Source organism: Lutra lutra, chromosome 7 (assembly GCF_902655055.1).
Source record: "Lutra lutra chromosome 7, mLutLut1.2, whole genome shotgun sequence".
Lineage (NCBI taxonomy): Eukaryota > Metazoa > Chordata > Mammalia > Carnivora > Mustelidae > Lutra > Lutra lutra.
The window spans coordinates 107489777-107510905 of NC_062284.1; the positions used below are offsets into that span (position 1 = coordinate 107489777).

General features: G+C 34.7%; 1 protein-coding gene across 4 annotated transcripts in view; it reads left to right on the forward strand.

Annotated features, from left to right (window-relative positions):
• Positions 1-20341, forward strand: part of PPM1A (protein phosphatase, Mg2+/Mn2+ dependent 1A) — a 42240-nt gene extending 21899 nt beyond the window's left edge. For 3 of the 4 annotated variants that reach the window (XM_047735946.1, XM_047735948.1, XM_047735947.1), the window contains 5 exons: positions 8398-9251; positions 11551-11668; positions 15742-15850; positions 17305-17362; positions 18363-20341. In XM_047735946.1, the coding sequence (XP_047591902.1) occupies positions 8398-9251; positions 11551-11668; positions 15742-15850; positions 17305-17362; positions 18363-18392 (1169 nt within the window). In that variant the 3' untranslated portion in view covers positions 18393-20341. Of the gene's footprint in view, positions 1-5824; positions 5877-8397; positions 9252-11550; positions 11669-15741; positions 15851-17304; positions 17363-18362 lie in introns of those variants that run through there. The other variant, XM_047735949.1, reaches the window with a different exon arrangement.
• The last annotated feature ends 788 nt before the right edge of the window (positions 20342-21129 follow it).

Below are 21129 nucleotides of genomic sequence, written 5' to 3' on the forward strand. Positions count from 1 at the left end.
CATATTTTTTTTACTCCTTTGCCAATACTGGACACTGTACATTTTTAATCTTTTTTTTTTTTTTTAATGATTTTGTTTATTTGAGAGAGAGAGAGAACACACCTGCAAGAGCCTGGGCAGGGGGAGCAGCAGGCAGGGAGGGAGAGGGAGAAACAGACTCTCTGCTGAGCAGGGAGCCAGATGTGGGGCAAGGCAACTGAGCCACCCCGACACCCTGACACCCCAGCACCCCGGCATTAATCTTCCTTTAAATAGGTTTTCCATGAATGGTACACGGATGATACCTTTTTTTTTTTTTTTTAAAGATCTATTTGTTAGAGCAAGAGAGCAAGAGAGCTTGAGTGTGGGGAGGGTCAGAGGGAGAAGGAGAGAGAATCCACAGGCAGACTCTGTGGCTGAGCATATAGCCTGATGTCGGGCTTTTATCCCAGGACCCCAAGATCATGACCTGAGCCGAAATCAAGAGTTGGCCACTTAACTGACTGAGCCACCCAGGCGCCCCTGGATGATACTTTTTTAGTGTTGGCATAGTTGATGCTGTCTTTTCTGTTACCTTCACATATACATGCCAGCTTTGCTGGGTAAGGAATTATGGGAATAGCCCTCTTTACTCTCAACATCTATAGCCATTACTTCATTATTGTATATCATGTGACAAAGAAGTTTGAGGCCAGGCTGATTTGTTTTTGTTTTTATTTTTTGGCATGCGTTATTTTTCTAAATTCTTGTATTCTTGAAATTCATTATCATTACTTTGGCATTGATCATTTTCTACTAAAATTATTACTTGATGAACACTTTCAGTCATCAGTTCAGCTTTTCACTCAGTTTTGGATTAATTTCTTTTTTCTTTGAAGTTCTATTTTTTCTCCATTATTTGATTTTCTTTTTACGGTATACGAATTAAATTGTTGCATCTGCATTGTTTTTATCTTCAATCTACTCACTTTTATCTCTTTATTCCTACCTGCATATTGGATGATTTTTCTCTTATTTTAAATTTTACCTCTTGCAGATTGTTTTCTATAGGTTCTTTGCTCATTATTGTTTTTCATGCCATTTAAAACATTCCAATAATTTTTAATCTCTTAAAATTTCTTTCCTTAGCTCTATTAATACGTTTTATATTCTAGTTTCTTATTTGTCATACACATTTATTCTCTTACCATTCTAGAGGGCACAAGTCCAAAATTAGTTTCACTGGGCCAAAGTCAAGGTGTTGGCAGGAGTGTGTTCACTCTGGAGGCTTTAGGAAGAATTCAACATTCTTTGGATTGTAGCTATATGCCACTGTAATCTTCAAGGGCTAGCATCTTCAAATCTCTCTTTGCTCTATCTTCACTTCTCTGTGAAAATTCTTCCTCTGCCTCTTTTTCAAGGGTGCTTGAGATTGCATTTAAGGGCCCCAATATATAATCCAAAATAATCCCCTCATTGCAAGTTTCTTAACTAACCATGCCTGCAAAGACTCTTTCCAAATAAGGTGATCTTTATAGGATTCGGACCTGGTATCATTGAAGCCATTATTCAGCCTTTTACAGGTATCATTTTTGTTTTGCTTCTTTGAGATGAGGTGGTCACTTCATTAAAAATCAGATTAGAGTAAATCCTCATGGATTGTATGTATTGTCCTCTTTATCAAATGATGCAAACTCAGATGCCATGTGGTCCATAAGGAGGAGTAGGGGCACTGGAGAATGCCCTGTTCAGGGGCAGAGGCTAAAAATGTATGTGAAGATCAAATTCAGGCTACCAGCTTGTAGTCCTAGTTGGTAGCTGGTTTTTTTCTTTTTTCATTCTCTACAAGTTGACTCTTCTGTTGCAGAATAATTTAATCTCACAATCTGTATCTTGGTATTAAGAATAAGCATTTTTAAAGTGGAATTCATCAGCATGATTTTAGACTGAAGTATTATTTACTGATGCCATTTACCTAGGTACTCTTAGAACTTTAGGCTTCTTGCTTGTGCATTTCTCAGAACAAGGTAGTTGTTCTGGAAGTGGCTAATCATTCTTGTTTGTTTATCAAGGAATCTCGAGAGTTAGAAGTTAAGCTAAAGGGTTTGTCCAAAGTCATATATTGGATACATCTCTAAATTTTTAGTTTAATCTTACAAAAGGTATTTGTATTTATACACATAAAGGGGGTGTCTCCGTAGTATTAAATTGGATAAGTAGGCAATTTCCCAACTTCTTTTTACTTTATATATGGGATTTTGTTTTTTAGATTATTTTTAAGAAGCAAGTTATTTAAGAGTTAAACAAATGACAAGTCGTAGAGATGAACTTAGTTTTAAAACACAGTGAGTAAATGTTTGCTTGGCTGGATTTCTTATTAAAAAATTATGAGTGTATACTTCGAGTTCTTGTGTATTTTAAAATACCCTCCAGTTCCCTTTCCTCATACACACGAATAGTAGTTTGGAAGCTAACATAAAGTGAGAAAAGGGCTTAGGTCTGAGCCTTGAATGTGAGTATTTAATGGCTTGGAAGATGAAGATGGGCCTGCAAAGGGAACAAGGACGGAAAAGCCAGGGGCAGGAGGAAAGCCGAGAGTGTGTAGCATCTTGAAAAGCCAGTGGGAAGTTGGAAGAGGGAATGTCAAATGCTGTTGTAAGCGATGAAACGAGGACTAAAAAGTCCACTGGATTAAGCAACTTGGAGGAGCTTATTTTGGTGGGATGGCCATGCAGCAGTGTGGAGCATAAACAAGTGTGTTTAAGAAGTTAGACTCCAAAGGGAAGGGAAAAACAGAAGGGTAGCTACAGGAGAAGGAGTTACATAAAGACTTAATTAGTAATGGTTGGCATCTGAGTGTCTTTAAAAATTGTACTCCAATTGAAAAGGAGAGGTTAAATATAAAGAAGAGGATAATAGTGTAAGGTTCCAGAGAAGACATGTAAGTAGTATAAGATTCCTTTGAAGCTTGGGCCTCAAAGCTCTAGTAGAGGGATTTATGTTAAGTGAGAACAGAGAGTCCTCTTTTATAACAGAAAGTTACGGCGATAGGATGGGTACAGATGTGGGTGGGTTTGTATGTTGGAATTAACCAGATGAAAAAAGACCTGAGTTCTAAAAGAATTCCTTGAGGTGATCTCATTTATTGGTTTGATCCCCCTGCCCCATGGTATCCAGTTGGCTATTCATTCTCTCTGTTATAATTTTTAGTTCAATAATTGTTTTTCATTTCCATGTACCCACTTTTAGAGTGCCTTTATTTATTTATTTACTTAAAGTTGACAGCCTGTAGTTTCATTCATTGAGTGTCATCTCATATCTTAATGGGTTGTTTCTAGTTTGGAGATAATGAATATTGAGGTATGTGTCCCCTTCTCCCCCATATCTTCTGAACCTTTAAAAATATATCCTCTTATTTTTCTTTGCTCATTATTACATTTTATTTAGCCCCTGAGTATTTGAGATTAGCTTTGCCAGAAATTGTTCACTCTGGTTTTCCCTCAGTCCCAGACAAAAAAACAAATTTAGATTTATTGTTTTTTTTCCCTTTTCTCTTTACCTTTCCTTCTTTTTCATCCTTTATCTTTGGCAGTATAGAAATTTAGAGAAGAGGGCGCCTGGGTGGCTCAGTGGGTTAAGCCGCTGCCTTCGGCTCAGGTCATGATCTCAGGGTCCTGGGATCGAGGCCCGCATCGGGCGCTCTGCTCAGCAGGGAGCCTGCTTCCCTCTCTCTCTCTCTCTGCCTGCCTCTGCATCTACTTGTGATCTCTCTCTGTCAAATAAATAAATAAAATCTTTAAAAAAAAAAAAGAAATTTAGAGAAGAAGTTAGAGTAGGCAGAAGAAAAAAGGGCTCTTAAGGGAGTTTCAGCATTGTTCTCTGACAATCTTCCCTACTTATGTGTGGCCTTTAAAAAGCCTGTTTTTAGATTCCCGTTAACTTCATTTGCAAGTAAGTACACAGGACAGGATTTATAGAATTGCAGTAAAGTTCCAGAAACATAGGTTCCTATTCTCAGTTTTTACTGTAGAACCAGCTTTGTGACCTTCAGCAAATGTGTGCTTTCTCATTTGTAAAATAGATTTAGACAGACCATTTCTACATTTTGGCTCTGATGTGTTTTACAAGTTAATCAAAATTAAATTTGTAAATATAAATACGTGTAATCTTTTTTTTTTTTTTTTCTTAGAGAGAGGAGGGCAAGGGGAGAGGGAGAGAGAGCGTCTTAAGCGCAGGGCTCAGTCAGGACCCTGAGATCATGACCTGAGCTGAAATCGAGTCAGATGCTTCACCAGTTGCTCCACCCAGGTACCCCTGTATAATCTTTTTTTTTTTTTTTAATAAAGGTCAATGAGAAATTTCAGACTCAAATGAGAGAAAAATTACCCAAAGATTAGCCTTTTTCCTTTCTCAAATTGGTATAAAGTTTTGTTGATGCACTTATTTGTCATTACCATAAATAACTATGACGTGGCTGCCTTGGATTACAAAATACAATTTATGAATTACCATGTCTTAAAGCTTGGGAAGTCAAAAGTAGTTTGTGTATTCTAAATTATCCTTTGCAGAGATTCAGCCACAAGGGGTCTGTGTTTCTTCACTGAACCCCAGCTTTGCAGTATATTGGTTAAATCCTGTCATTCAGGGGGCACCTGGGTGGCTCAGTCAGTCTGCCTTCAGCTCAGGACGTGATCCCAGGACTCCAGCCCACATGGGACTCCTTGCTTGGCAGGGAGCCTGCTTCTCCCTCTGCTTGTGGTCTCTTGCTAGCTGTCTCTCTTGCTAGCTCGCTCTCTGTACCAAATAAATCTTAAAAAAAAACAAACAAACAACTTACAAATCCTATCGTTCAGTAAATGTGCATTTTAGAGGTCAGGTGAGCATTTGTCTTCATGTTTGACAAAGTCTGTTCACATATAAGCATTAGTGGGCAGGATAGAATACGCTAAATATTTGGTAGCAGTGGAGAGTTTACATCTCACGTCCCACTGCAGATGACTTGAATTTGCCATATTCTGTACACTGTTGTGTATTGTTCCATTTTCCCCCTCTTTCCCAAGGAGCCCCAGTCTCTCTTTTATATAGTCCCCCCCAATTCCCCCTAATCTTTAAAATATAATTTCTCCACATTGTTTACATGTCTTATTTTGTCCTCTGTTTGTGGACCCTGGAGGAGTTCTGTATTAGCTTGTGTCCCCATAGGTAAACAGAAAAAAGCCTTACATGGTTTTATTCCTGAGTTTTTGTTTTTTTTTTTTTAACTAGGAGACTGCTCAAACTGTCGCTTGAGTAACTCTTATTTCTGGGCTAATTTGTTGAATATATAGATCTTTTATTGGGGGGATTTATAAGCAGATTAAACCAAATAACAGGTTTAAGACTTTCTGCTATGATTATGAGATCAATTTTGCTTAATAAAAGCCAATGGCTGAATTTTAATGAATGACTTCCTGGCCCAGCCTTAGAATTTTTCAATTTAGGAGTTAGTTTGGTTTTCAAAGACAAAAAGTATTCACCAAAATTTCTGCTTATATCAAAGAGGAGTTCAGTCTTGTGATTGTCATAGTATTTTGTTTTGAAAAGTTCAGATCAACTGATAAGCTAGTGTTGTGGTGAGATCCATCCAGCATGTGCTCAGAGGAGATTTTAGACAATGCAAGAACTAGAATTTCTCTCAGAAACTAGATTAAGCTTTCTTGGGCAAATTAAACCCCTTGGGATTTACTATTTATAGATAGATGCCAATTTAATAATTTGACTACATAATTAGTAGTCCACTTCTGGACGATGACTATGTAAACATAGTATTTATAAGTAAGTAATTTCTGGTATTATATTTACATAACCATCTGCTATATTTATGTAGCTATTGTTGGCTGCTTCACTAGGATTCTACAAATTATTCAGAATCCCAGGAGGTAAGATTTCTGAATTGTCTATTTTCACTATGTGAAAGTCCAACCACTAAATTACTAATTTGTCTTTGATGTATATTTTTATATTTGCTATGGGCTGGACCTAAAATTTTATCAGATGGCTGGCTTGGTTTGTTACATTTTCACATCTCTAATACATATTTTTCAAAAGTTTGGGTTTTGTTTTTAGAAATTTTACCCTGTCTTCAAATAATTATTTATTTGGTAGTTTTATATGTCTATCTGGAAAATAGCTACTGGGCTTTTCTGCAAAAGAAAGTAAATTCCCTGTTAGATAATACCAGAATCTAATGTAACTATATATGTAGGAATGTAGTAATAATTAAATAGTTCGCTGAATACCTTATTTTTGCCTACCTCATTTAAATCTTGAAGCAACATTCAGAGGTAAGTATAAATATGTTCATTGTACAGACGAGGAATGCTAGATTATCAAGCATCTTAACTATATCTCTCTCCTTCCCTTTAGCCTGGCTAAAGGAATTGAGGTACTGAGATGAGGCAAATTGCTGTTGACCTTCAGCAGATGACTTCACAATGGCTCAGTCATCATCTAGCCATCTAGATGTACTTATCTAGGCATCTCATCTAATCTTTTTTACAGATATGCAGGTGCCTTGGTTCCAGCCCTACCTTGGAAATTCTGATTTGTTAATTGTAATTTTTCAAAAAGTCCATAAATAATCCTTTTGTATATCCATGATCAAGACCATTGCCTTAGTAGTAAATGGTGCTTTAGATTCAGAGAGGCTTGAATTAGAGTCTTGATTCCTCTAAATTTATCAGTTGAGTTACCTTGGCCATTCTTTAGTCTCACTGAGATTCATCTACAAATTGAAGATATTATTACTCACTTTAGAGGGTTGTTCAGAATGAATGATTTAGACTTATTAAACATTGTCTGCTATTAAGTTATTATCATTATGTTATTCCTTTGTCCAGTCAAAGCACTCTTGTCATAATAATGTATATCAACTTGGTATCTGGTAATATGATGAATACTGCCATAAGGAGTAAATGATGACTAGTTTTCCTTATTTACCTTCATTAGTGGAATTGTAATAGGGGACAGAGGGAAGATTGTTTTATCACACTAATCAGACAGACTTCTCTCCTGTCTATAGGTTTGGCCCTGGTAGGAGAAGAAGTGGGGGAAAGGCTACTGGGACACTGTGACCTTCCTAAGGAGTTTTTCTTAACCTTTTCTCTCCCAGCTTCTTCTCAAAGCTTAGCCTCATTAGCATCATCAATCCCTTAGTTTCATAACTGCATCCTGATTGACCTAGGTACTTTTACCTAAGCCCTATTTTGCCTCCCCACTTTACCTCCATTAAATTTAATTCTAGCCTTCTTTCAGTTTGGTTTGAGTTCATTTGTGACTTATTTGATGATTTGTACCCCACGTCTCTACATTCCTAGGCTATTGCTCAAGTAAAGGTCAACCTAAGTTCTAACCAACTGTTCCCCTGCATTGTGTGGGCCCATTTCAGACCAGAGTTTTAGCTTTCGATTATTGGGAAAGGATTACATTAGCTAATCCTTGTCCACATGGCTGTTTCTAGGCCCTCTAGTCTCCTTTACTATTAATACCTAATGGTCATAGCATATACTAATAATAAATATACATGTTATAACTGCTAAAGTAATAGGGCATCAGTAGATCACAATAGGCTGGTTTTGTTTTATGTAATAAGCACTGTTGTATTTATGTATAATTGCTTTACAACTTGATAATTGAGGTTGTACTCCTTGTGATAATTTAATAACTTAATGGCTTTGTCAGAGACAAAAAAACCTGTGGAGAAGGTAGAATTTGAACTAGACTTTAAAGGATGGATATACATTTTTCTGTAAGTAGGGAGGAGAGACAGGGGATTCCAGTTAAGGGGACTGACATGAGCAAAGGCTTAAAGGAATGAGTGTGCAAATTTGGATCATTGTGAGTAGGTCATTTTTTACTTTCTCAGAGGGTTCACGTAGTAGCAATAAAACTCTAGGTAGTTCAGAATAAAACTGGAAAATTCTAAATGTTCAACCAAGATGTTTGAATTAGTAGGCTTTTGGTATGTTATGAATTCACTGGGCTTTTTCTGGATTAACATACACATATAATTTAGGTCTGAGATTCCCTAAGAGATTCACATACTCATTGCATCTTGAAACACTTGGCCTGGTTCATGTAAGCTGATGACCACTGCCAGTCTCCTTTCTGCCTCAGGTGGTTGTGCCTGGTCGGGAAATGTCAGGTCAGCTACTTTTATTCTGATGCTTTAGTTCTCTCTGCCTGTTGTTCATTCTAACCTCTGCCTGATCAGCCTCTTCTCCAGTTCTTTCTTATTAATCTCTAGGTTCCAAGTCAGCAACACAAGGAGTGTCTGCTTATAAGAGTTGTGACTTCTTATTTAAAGCTTTCTTTGTATCTTCTTCACTCTTAAAAATATTGTTGGATCTGTATTTTGTATATAAGATAGTTATTAACTTTCCTGTTTCTCTTCTTTTGCAGACCTAGAATATCACGACATAATGGGAGCATTTTTAGACAAGCCAAAGATGGAAAAACATAACGCCCAGGGGCAGGGTAATGGGTTGCGGTATGGGCTAAGCAGCATGCAAGGTTGGCGAGTTGAAATGGAGGATGCACATACGGCTGTGATCGGTTTGCCAAGTGGACTTGAAACATGGTCATTCTTTGCTGTGTATGATGGGCATGCTGGTTCTCAGGTTGCCAAATACTGCTGTGAGCATTTGTTAGATCACATCACCAATAACCAGGATTTTAAAGGGTCTGCAGGAGCACCTTCTGTGGAAAATGTAAAGAATGGAATCAGAACAGGTTTTCTGGAGATTGATGAACACATGAGAGTTATGTCAGAGAAGAAACATGGTGCAGATAGAAGTGGGTCAACAGCTGTGGGTGTCTTAATTTCTCCTCAACATACTTATTTCATTAACTGTGGAGACTCGAGAGGTTTACTTTGTAGAAACAGGAAAGTTCACTTCTTCACACAAGATCACAAACCAAGTAATCCGCTGGAAAAAGAACGAATTCAGAATGCAGGTGGTTCTGTCATGATTCAGCGTGTGAATGGCTCTCTGGCTGTATCGAGGGCCCTTGGGGACTTTGATTACAAATGTGTCCATGGAAAAGGTCCTACAGAGCAGCTTGTCTCACCAGAGCCTGAAGTCCATGATATTGAAAGATCTGAAGAAGATGATCAGTTCATTATCCTTGCATGTGATGGTATTTGGGATGTTATGGGAAATGAAGAGCTCTGTGATTTTGTAAGATCCAGACTTGAAGTCACTGATGACCTTGAGAAAGTTTGCAATGAAGTAGTCGACACCTGTTTGTATAAGGTAGTTAGACTTTTTTTTAAGAGATAAAAATGGTTTTATGTCATCTTAACTATTACTCTAGTATTTAATCATTATAGAAACTAGTTCTCAGAAATAAATTCTTGGCACAAAATTGTAGGATACTCTTTACCAATTATGAAAATTTAGGGACTTTTTTTAAGAAAGAAATTACCCAGTATGCAAGAATTATAATCTAAATGGTCTTTTAGTAACCATGACTACCTCAGCTTTTTAATATTGTGGGAGATTATCAAAGGCAGAAAGACTATATCAGAGTGCATGTCTTAAAAGGAAAGGCATGGGGGAAGGTTAGGCCTTTGTGTCTAATAAATGAAAAGCATTTTAGAATTTTAATATTTTATTTTTATCATATGATATCGCCATACATTCATGGAAGTACTTTGAGACTATAGTCTAATCAATCTGTAGCAGCAACAAAGAGAATTTAGTGATCACTTGGTTTGATGTAATAAAAATAGCCTTGAACGTGGAATCAGAAGAACTTGGTATGAGACTGAGTATGACTTCAGGTAAGCTATTTAAGCTGTCTGGAAAATCAGTTTCTGTAACTGTAAAAAAGGTAAGAGATGTTATCCCCCTGTCTCATGGGGTTGTTGGGATGATCAAAGGGGTCATGTACGTAGATGAGCCAGCTCAGCCCCTTTATCTTACAGATGTGGAAGCTGAAGCAATAGGAAGCAGACTGAAGAGGCCAGCCTTGAGTCAGGCTTACCTCTGTCTCTTTTGTACTCCACAGTCTCAGACAAATTGTTTGACCTCTCTCAGCTATTGAATGGAGCTAATAGTAGCTAACTCACAGGACTACTGATAAATTAATTTTTTTGTCCATAAATTTTGTTCATTAACTTGTTCTTTGATTTTCTTTCTTTTCCTCTAACAAATGTTGATTTTGTAAAACTTTTCTGAGACTGCATATTTGATTTTCTCTCAGCGTGCAGAAATAGAAAGTCATCTTACTGTTCTTTGTAGTGTTATAAGCATACTGCCAGCTCTACTTAAAAAATTAATTAAAAATCTGATCGTACTTAGAAATCAGGTTTATGTAACAAATCAAGTTTATGTAACATCCAGCACGTAGGTTTAACAAAACCAATAGGGCAAGGACTTAATAGTGCGAACTATTGATTGCTGAATTTGAGGAGAGCTGAACAGTGCTGCCTGTGCTCTTTGTCCCTTTTAGTGCGCATAAAAGTAGTATCTATTTGTTGGCCTTATTCTGTAGCTCTTGAGAACTAAATAGTTGTTGGCTAGATTAAAAGCTGTTTTCTTGGAGAGAGTTGTCACGTTCAGACACTAGTCAGTTTTGACTCAGCTAATACTTTATCTTGTCTGCATTCTCCATTTAAAAAAATTATTCAGTACCCTATCACTTGCCACATTTTATACTGTTTTTCTCCAAGATTCTTTTTGATAGTAAATTCTTTGTATGGTTTGCTTAAAACGGTATAAGGTCAGTTTTCCCATATTGAGGAATCAAATACATAAATGTAAAAGTTAACTCTAATTCCTAATAGGGAGGGGAATATGAGGAGGCTAACATTGATTCAAGTATTTTAATTACAGTATTTTGAATAGATGTCTTTGAAAATGAATGTACTTCCTAAAAATTAAGCCATTTTTTTAAATTATGAAAGTTAAAAAACTGGTTTTTAAATTATATATATTTAGTTTTACTACTAATTCCATATTTATATTTATTATGAAGCAAATTAATTGGCTTTCAAATTTATTTTAAATATAAATTTGTTGCGTATACATGTAACTATAGGTCAGATCCTCTGGAATTTTCTGTTTTATTGATTGAGTGAGAGTGTGTATGTGTGTGTATTTGTGTTAGGTATCTTCAAATTAAGTAGGCCACCAGTAAATGTTTGGTAGTATTTTTGTTTTATAGCATTTAAAAATAAAATGATTGTTACAATCATTTGTAACAATCATTTTATTTTTTTATGTTGTTTTTTTAAAATTTTTTTATTCATGTAGTGCTTCTATCTTTTGGAGTGTTGGCTATACTGTATACCATACACAGTATGTGTTTGGGGGAGGGGGGGTGCCTCTCCACATATGCATATTTTTCCCTCCTTAAAAACAACATATATATATACACACACACACACACACACATATATACACACATACATACATACATATATGTGTGTATATATATATATGTCATTACTAGAAAAAGTATAATTAAAATTGTCATGGCTGTAAAAGTTTTCAAGGCTTTAAAGAGCAAGAAGAAAGCATAATATTTCTCCAACTTTTTTCTTCCCAGGGAAGTCGAGACAACATGAGTGTGATATTGATCTGTTTTCCAAATGCACCCAAAGTATCACCAGAAGCAGTGAAGAAGGAGGCAGAATTGGACAAGTACCTGGAAAGCAGAGTAGAAGGTGGATCATTTAACAAAAAATAAGTAGCTTTATTAAAGAAAAACCTCAACACAATCAAACTTTAGTATTTTAGCTTTTAGGTCTTTACATGCCTTTGACATCTAGTGTTTAGTGTACAAAAGTGGGAAAGGGCATTTCTGTAGTAACTGTTCAGATGTTTTTGATTGTCCTATTACGGTTATATTAGAAATAAGAACTAGTGTGACCCTGTACATTCTGTTCAGGATACTTTTGTTTAAAAAGGCTAAAAAGTGTTTGTATGCTTTAAAATTCTTGATGAATTCACTGGCATGTGTAGTTTTATGCCAGGAAAGTCTGATTTGTGGTTTATTTAATTATAAATAGTTTATTTATGATGGTGATAATATGAATACCATCTTTCTGTGTAAAGCTATGTGTATGAATTTAAGGTCTTTAAGATTTTTTTTTAATAACTTGAAGATTACAGCCTGGTTATTAGGAACTTCCATGTGCCACAGCTTTTAAAAATTTATTTAAACAGTTTTCAAGGCTTCTTGACTAAGCCATAAACTTCCTCACCAAGACAACATAGACTTGAATAGAAGATACACTAGGTTTCTACTTGGCAGAAATACAAATGCTGAATAAAAGCAAGAAATAAGTTGGGAATTTCAGGAATATATTTGTCATAATTCTGCAAATTACTTTGAGACAACTAGAAAGATGTTTGTAACTCTCAAGTGTAATGCCTTTAAATATTTGAAAAAATATAACCGACCTTTTTACGAAGCTACTGCTTTAAATGCTGAGTCTCCCCAGAAAATTCCATTTGGCTGCATATATGCAATAAGCTTGTAGATTATGCAGTTTCTTTTAAGCAGAAAAACTTGACATGCCTATGATAGCGTTAAAATGCATTTTGGGCTCCTAATGTCATGAATTTGCACGTTAAAGATCTAATAGCATGTAAGCATTGACCTACACACTATTATATCCTGCTGTGCCTGCATTATTAAAATTAACATGCACTTTAATTTTGTTTTCTCCCTTTTTACTGTTTGATATCAATTATAATCAGTCTGCTATTAGAATCATGATTGGTTTTGACTTTCAGTACTATCTAGAGCTGCTATTTTGTTTTTATTGATCTCCCCCACTTGATAGTGATATATCTAGTATGCGTATGAACTGTTTAGTATTTCACTCATTGGACATACTATCCACTAAGTTTGTTTTCTCACTATTACCCAAGGCTCTTGGAATTTTTATATTTAAAAAAAATCATTTTGATATGTTATTTATTTATAATACAGTAAAATATTTAGAATGCTACCAAGTCATATCACATTGGCTCAGACTGCTGGCTAGTGGAAAAATGAAACAGTAAGAATATGTATTGGGATAAATTGGTATGTGGTTTATTGGCACTTTAAAGTAATGGGTTTAAAAAAAAAGTAACTTGGGTATATGTTTTCTTATTGATTTAATGAATAAGTACTTTAGTTTTATTTACTATGAAACAGGATCACATTTTAGAAATGAATTACAGCTTTTCTCTTTAAGAGTGTACACTCTTTAAGTTTTTGGTGCAATTCTAAATAATTGCTTTAGATACATAATTTTATGTTACAGTATTAAGTTTTATATTGCTTTTTATCAAGGAAGAATTGCTACCTGAACAGAGTTTACACAATCTCAATATTTTTGATATGTTGAAATATTATACTTGTATCATTCAATCTGAGATTATTATGTCACAAATCAAATTTCATATTCTTTATTGAGGTAGGTTTGATAAGACTGCAACTAGAAAATAAATACTACGTTAATTAAAATGCTACTGTATTTTAAAACATAGAATGTAACTATTTACATTGCAAAAGTTGTTCTAAGTAAAAAATACTACATTCAGCTTCCAGAACAGGCACTGAACATTTCTTTCTTTCTTTTTTTCTTTATTTGTTTAAATACCTGGCTTCAAAATTGCTGTGACCTACTAAACCTCCTTTTATTTGCTTTGAATACTTCTGGTTTCTCTGTCCATGCCACAGAAAAGAGGAAAGCCTTTTTAGCTCTCCTATTACCTGTGCCCTTCAAAATACTTGACTCTCTAGGGTTGTGATAAAAAGACACAGCTCATAATTTAAACTATATCACTTAAGGTTGTGGTCCATCTAAGCCAATTTAAGATTGTACCTGTACATATATACTTTTAAAATCTTTTCTGTTGACTACCCAAGCTTTAAAGTTGCTAATTTGGAGATAACTGATAGGATCCCTCAGACGCGGTGTGGAGGGGAGTAGGGAAGAGCAGAATGTGTTTATATGTGAGTATGGGAAACAGATCTTCTATACATATATTCTTTAGTAAAAGCATTCAGTCTTTTTACAGTTCTAATTAATGTATAGCCCAAGAGCAATTAAAGAAGTATTTCATAAAATTCATCTTGTTTTCCTTTTTAAAAGCAGAAGAAGCAATGCTAGTATAGTGTTAATGGTAAGACAGTTTAAATGTATTGTCCCGTGTGGAATAAGAGATATTAACTGTTTTTAAAGCCTTACATTAATTTTTTTTAAAGAGTTTGTCTTCCTGTAATTTTCTTCACAATTAAAATACCCTAATATATATTTTAATAAAGGAGATGTAAGATACATCAAATATAGATGAATCAAAGTAATGTTTTTTAGACCTGATACTCTCATTGATTAAATTTCTCATCAGTGTTCATTTCTGTTGTATTTAGTTATCTATCCAATAATTGTATTGGCTTAGCAGAGACTGTATGTTAAGTGTAATTACAGCTTTAGATTGTGAAATTGTGCAGCTTAGGTAAACATCAAAACCCTTTATTTTTGTACAGCAGATTTCCAGCATTAGAACCATGTAGAATACTAGATGTTAAAGATTATACAATAAAGGAACTTGGCAAACCAAATCTGAGATCCTTGCTTTTTGTTCGATTTAAGACTGGTTTTTAAAAAAAAAATACCCAAAAAAAAAATCATGGTAAAATTTGCCCTTAATTCCAAAAGGACAATTTGAGCCATTTAAAGAAATATGGGTAGCACTGTCTGTCTTTTAATATGTGGCTTTAATGAGGAATTGATATTTTGAGACTTGATCGAAGGATGGAAGATCTTTATATGCATTGTAATTTTCAAATGTATTTACAATTTGAGAACTAGAATGATAATTTTCTTGCCCTAATGATGACAAAGAGAATTTCTTAGAATAAACACTTGAAAACAGATAATTGAGCAAAACTTGAACTTTTAAATTACAAATACCTTTGTTATGATCTTGCATTTAGAAGAAATATGCTAAAACTCCAAGTAAAGACTTATACTTGACAGTTTGAGAATTCTTTAAGTTGGTTGTACATAATTGTTGGTGTTCTGTGGTATGAATGACAGTATGCATCTCTGTGGCAACACTGCAGATCATATCACTATCCCCATTTAATAACTGGATGTTTTGAAATTAATTTTAAGTGTTACGTATCCACTGTTAAAGATATTTCAGACAAAAATCAAGCTGTGAGTGGTATTCAGTTATATAACCTAACCTGCACATGCTACTTAAGTATCACTTTGCGAATATAAACATACGTAAAAATGATTTGGTTAGTATATAATAAAAAAAATTCCCTTATACTTAAAGGAGTTTTTTTTTTCCATTCAAATTTTGAAATTATTTTTTTTTAATCTGTGCAAAATTCAGGAAACATGTTTCTTTCTAGTCTAAAGAGAGGAGTTGACATCCTCAAAAGTAACTAGTTTGGCATTTTAAGAATATTCTCATTTGTATACCCATATCCTTGATCATGTAATAAATACATTGATTTTAATACGAAATTTTTTTCACATTTTTATCCTGTTTATTTTCATTCTTTGAAGTTAATCTGGAAAGTATCTCATTTGTTGTATCATTTTTTGCATCCCTTTGTCATAAATTTTCAAAGGTCAACTTGATTTTTTTTTCTAATACCAGCTTAGAAAATCTCAGATGTGGTAAATGCCATCTTTAAAAACCTAAGTTATCTTTGTTTCAGTTTTTTTTTTTTTAATTAAATTTGGACAACACTTACAAAAAAAGTACTTCTGATCCCCAGAAATCATAAAGAAGCAGGGGGAAGGCGTCCCTGACTTAGTCCATGTGATGCGCACATTAGCAAGTGAGAACATCCCCAGCCTCCCACCAGGGGGTGAATTGGCAAGCAAGTAAGTTACATTCTGAGTACTCTTAATAATTTATCTCAGTACATAAAAATGTAAGGTGTTCATTGATCAGATGTGTACTTACCTAATTTCTAATGTTTTCAAAATGTTTAATGTTTTCAAAATGTTTAGCCTGTGGTTCAGTGTTTTTCACTATTAATGATACATGATGCACATTTAGAATAGGTGTCAATGTCACTATGTGTAACTCATTACACTGAAGGCTGTCTTTAGCGAAGGCTTGGGTTATAGGATAAGTAAATTAACACAGTGAAACAATTTTTGAAGCTAAATTACGCAGCACTACAAAATTCTGATTGTTGTTTTTAATTGCTATGATTTTAATTTGATTTTGTCAGTCAAATTTGAGTACCCTGGGGATGAGCATCTTTCTCTTCCTCCATCTAGGCCATTTTTCTACATCTCTGATTTTCCCAGTGTTTTTGGTTGTTGATTCCTGGTTGGTTGGATTTTGTTATGAGGGAAGATAGGGGGATGCATTTGTTGCCTTTTTATGTGTGCATTTCAGATCATAGAACTGGACTAATTTTTTCAGATATTAAGCTTTATATCTTTATAAACTAAAATGGAGACTTTAAGAAATTTTATAATTCAAAAAAAATTTTTATAATTCAAACATTTTTACCTCTGATATCCATATAATGGACCTACAAAGATAATATTGACAATTTCCTTGATTCCCTACTATGTTCTTTATAATCATTTCTCTAGTAATTGTTAAAATTCCTATTTGAAGGTTTTATTTCTTGGAAATCTTTTCATCAGTATGACCTTCTGTGCAATGACTGTCTATGAAATTGCTTCAAATCTATTTTGGAAGTAGGGGAGGCTATAACTTACAAATACCACTACAATTTGTTTTAATAAAATGTTATTCAGAATGTCCTAGACTTGGCAGGGAAATGTCGTATTTGACATTTTAGCTTTAATAGAGTTTTTTAAAGGGGGCATTAGAAAAAAACAAATTTAAATGTAAAATTTATCTAAATTATTTTACCACAACAGTTGTTGAAACAAACTTCTACTTCAAAACTAACGTTCAGTTCTTAAGAAGAGTATAGATTAGTATTAGATCTTAAAACTGCATCATCATTGCTGACTCATAACCACATAAGCCAGTTCAAATGAAGTAGACCATATATGGACTGATTTTTTTTTTTTCTTTTTAAACCATGACTTTTAGTCTTCTATTAATTGGGCTGGTAGAATATTATATTTTAGAGTAAATTCACCTCTAGTTTAACACTGGGTCTCAAATACCTTATAATAATTTATTATATATAATAAAGTGAGGATATCTATTGACAGTAAGAAATAGAATTAAAATAATTCTAAGTATAAGATTGTCTTTGACATTTTAATGAGCACCTAACTTTGAATTATTAAAGTTCTGTGTTCTAAAGAATTAACTTTCTGCATTTTTTTTTTAAATTTAGGCGGAATGTAATTGAAGCCGTTTACAATAGACTGAATCCTTACAAAAATGATGACACTGTAAGTAACATTTTGGCTGCGTCTGCTTTCCCTTTCCCTCCACTCTAAATGCATATCCTTCCTACCTGTTTCTGCAGAGCTGTTCACTGCACCCATTCTCTTACACATACCCCTGATCGATTGTACTGAGCTCTGGCTGCACCACAGTTCTAGTGACTGGGGACATAATCATGGTGAGTGGCCACCTCTCTCAGAAAAGAAAGTCCTTTTGAATTCTTCTTGTTTCTTAAAGCCTCTAAGCAATCAGCTTCAGAAGGTTTGCCTCCACTAAGTGATTTTTTTGAAGGTGGAAATGATACCTCTGCTCAGAATCTTGAATTATTCTGAGTTTTATAAACAGCTGCAATCAGAATGCTCAGCTCCACTAAGTAGTTTTTATGTTTGGAAATACTTTCAGAACCCTGAAACACATACTTCATTTAAATGCTGAAGTAGAGAATTCTACTATAAAAAGACATTAGAATGTCCTATTCTCAAGTTAAATTTCTGGGTTAGAATTCAGTTGTAGTGTGGTGTTTACAGAACAGTTCTAACTTACCATCATTTGGGCACAACTCTGAGATAGAAATTGCGTTATGACACCTCCTCAAATCTCCTATTACTTGAAGCCTTAATCTCTTATGTAGTAAAAGTTTATAAAGTAGTGTTCTGGAGGTAAATTGGGTTTTAAATGAAGAAAATAAATTTTTCTTTAGTAATTATACTGGTTTAGAAATACATTTGGTCAACCTCATGGTAAAATTGTATTTAAAATATTTTATTCCAAAACAAAACAAAGGGCTAACAGTTTTTTGAGCAGATTGAATACTGATATTTCACACACACACACACACACACACACACACACACACACACACACACACACACATTAAAAAGCACTTGCAGTCTAAATGTGAACTTTACAAAAGTTTACCTTTCTGCATTATCCGGAAAGTAATGTATTTTGGCACCTTTCAGCTTTAATGTAGTTCCTTGTTCTGCTCTGTTTCCTTTTATAAAGGACTCTACATCAACTGATGACATGTGGTAAAACTGCTCATTTAGCCATGGAGTTTGCCTTCACCTCCAAAGGAGAGTACAGCTCAACTTCCTTGAACCTTTTAAACATCCATCCTCAACTTTAAAGAAGGACGTATGACGTGGGTGAGAATGGATCACACCGGAGAACTCAGCAGTATAACAGCTAGCCCAGGACTGATTTTTTTTTTTTTTTTTTTTGTAAATTTGAGACTTACGTAAACGTGATTTCAAACCATAATTCATGTTGTAAATCAGACTCCAGCAATTTTTGTTGTATGATTTTGTTTTTTGTAAAGTGTAATTGTCCTTGTACAAAATGCTCATATTTAATTATGAACTGCTTTAAATCACTATCAAAGTTGCAAAAAATGTTTGGCTTGTTGTGTGATGCAACAGATACATAGTCCTTTCAAGTCATGTTGTGTTTGGACTTGGGATCGGGACAGGGAGAACAGCAGCCATGTCAGCTAGATGCTCAAATGTGCACACGATTATGGAGAAGAATTCCAAAATCCTACAAAGCCGAACATCCAGGGAGTTAACCGAAAACTGTCTTGGCAGTGGGGTTGGCACTGTTGATAAGCTGGTCCCTTCATTTAACTGTCTTTTAGGTTGTTCTCGCCTTGTTGCCAGGAGTATTGCAGGTAATACAGTATATTCATAAGAATATCAATCTTGGGGCTAAAATGCCTTGATTCTTTGCACCTCTTTTAAAAGTCCTTACGTTGAATTACTAATTGATAAGCAGCAGCTTCCTACACCTAGTAGGAGACTGCCACGTTTTTGCTATCATGATTGGCTGGGCCTGCTGCTGTTCCTAGTAAGGTATTCTGAATTCCATTTTATCAATAAAGCTTGATTTAACAAACAAGAAATTTAATCATGTATGTGTAATTCCTCCTTTACCCCACCCTTTTAAAACACCATGCCATTGTAAATGAGAAGTTTCTCATGGGGAAAGATGTTAGTCTCTTTTAATTGGGAAATACTGTTACTCAAGGCACGGATGGAACTGTTTCCCTTCCGTTGCAAAACTACAAGATTTAAGTCTGTGGTTGTTTCTTAATGTGTTTTTTAATGGATTTCTTTCTGGCTGCTTATTTTTCATTAAGATGTGGATCAGCTTGAATTTGCCTACTGTTTAATTAAAATAGTTGTCAGAGCTTGACAATCTAACACTCTAGTGGGGGTGTGTGTAGGTGTGTGTGTGTGTGTGTGTGTGTGTGTGTGTGTGAGGGTGTGTTTGCCTGAGATTCTTAACTGGCCCATGTCTTTAGAATCCAAGTAGTTAAGATGTATTTGTGATTTGAAATATAGCATGTTGCTAATATTTAGCTGTTGGCCTTTAAAAATAACTTTCAAAGCTTAAAGAATTGTAGATATAAAAATAACCTAATTTAATTTAGGCTTAAATTCCTCTGATTAAGCATGTGAAAGTAAGTTTTTAAATCTGTCACGCAGAAAAGACTACTGTTTTGTGACCTTCTGTATTTTTGTCTGTCTAGGTTGGATATTGTATTTATTACCGTGTAATTTAATCATTCAGTAGGCAGATTCCCCACTAGAAAACTATTAACATGTAAGATTACAGTACAACATTGAACACAAAATCGAAACTGTATAAAAAGTAGTATAATCAGTTTTGTTATATTTGTTTTTTTTTCCCTAACTTGGAAATATACATATTTGTATATATAGCCTTAAAACTAATGTAAAGTTAGGGGAGTAGTGGGCAAGGTAATGTGAAATGTCTCAGATATAAGTAGTTACATACCAGCAAAACCTTTCCATTATCCCTCTTATTTGTGAGGCGATTCAATGTAATTTAATTGTATTTAATTTATAACTCAATCCAGCATGAATGAAGAAAAACACATACTATTTATCTTTAGAAATTCGTAACAGTTGGAATTATAGAACCAGTTCCAAACTTACGAATAAATGCTCAGTGTCTAAATCCGTGGTAGAGTGCGAAGTATGAGATGTTCTTTTATGGCTTGGGAGGCCACCTCTGTGTGCCGTCAGCGGATCGCAGTGCTGCTGCTGGTGGAGAGTGATTCCTAGACCTACTTGCGCTGACAACTAAATTCCTAGTGTAAGAAACCCGCTCCTTACTACTTAAAGTAGACTGTGTTTTTTAGTTCTAGAAATTTCAAAACCGTGAATTAGCTTTTGAGATGCAAAATTATAAGTCACGAGTATAAAAATATGTGATGGAAAGCTATATTTCAAACCATAACAGCATATTTAGAGTTGTTTTTTTATTTGGGAGTTTCTAAATAGGAGGTTAAGATATTCCTTGTTAAAATTAATAGTACTGAACTGAAGCTTGGAAGTGAGAGAAAACTATGAAGTGTTCTCTGAGAAGACTAAATCTTTTCCACATGAGTCAGCATTGCCATACTATATATAATTTTTCATTGTAAAAAAGGAAGTGTACATTATAATTGCAGACTGTGTGTGTTCTTGATTCCTGGGGGTAAGGGTGGGGGTGGGAACCAACCACACTTTTAAAAGGCACTTTTGCACCTCTGTTGTGCACTTCATTTTTGTACCACTTAAGTTCTTGCCCTCCCAACCCCCTTTTGTGTGCTAATTAGCATCTCAGGGCAATGCCTCAAAAGTTTTTGATACGTTGTATGTTATTTCCTTTGGAGGGTGAAAGTTCTTGTATGATAATATACCATTCAAAATGTACTTTCGTTTAAGTGTTTTCATAGGATGAACTCAATTTGCTGCTTTTAATA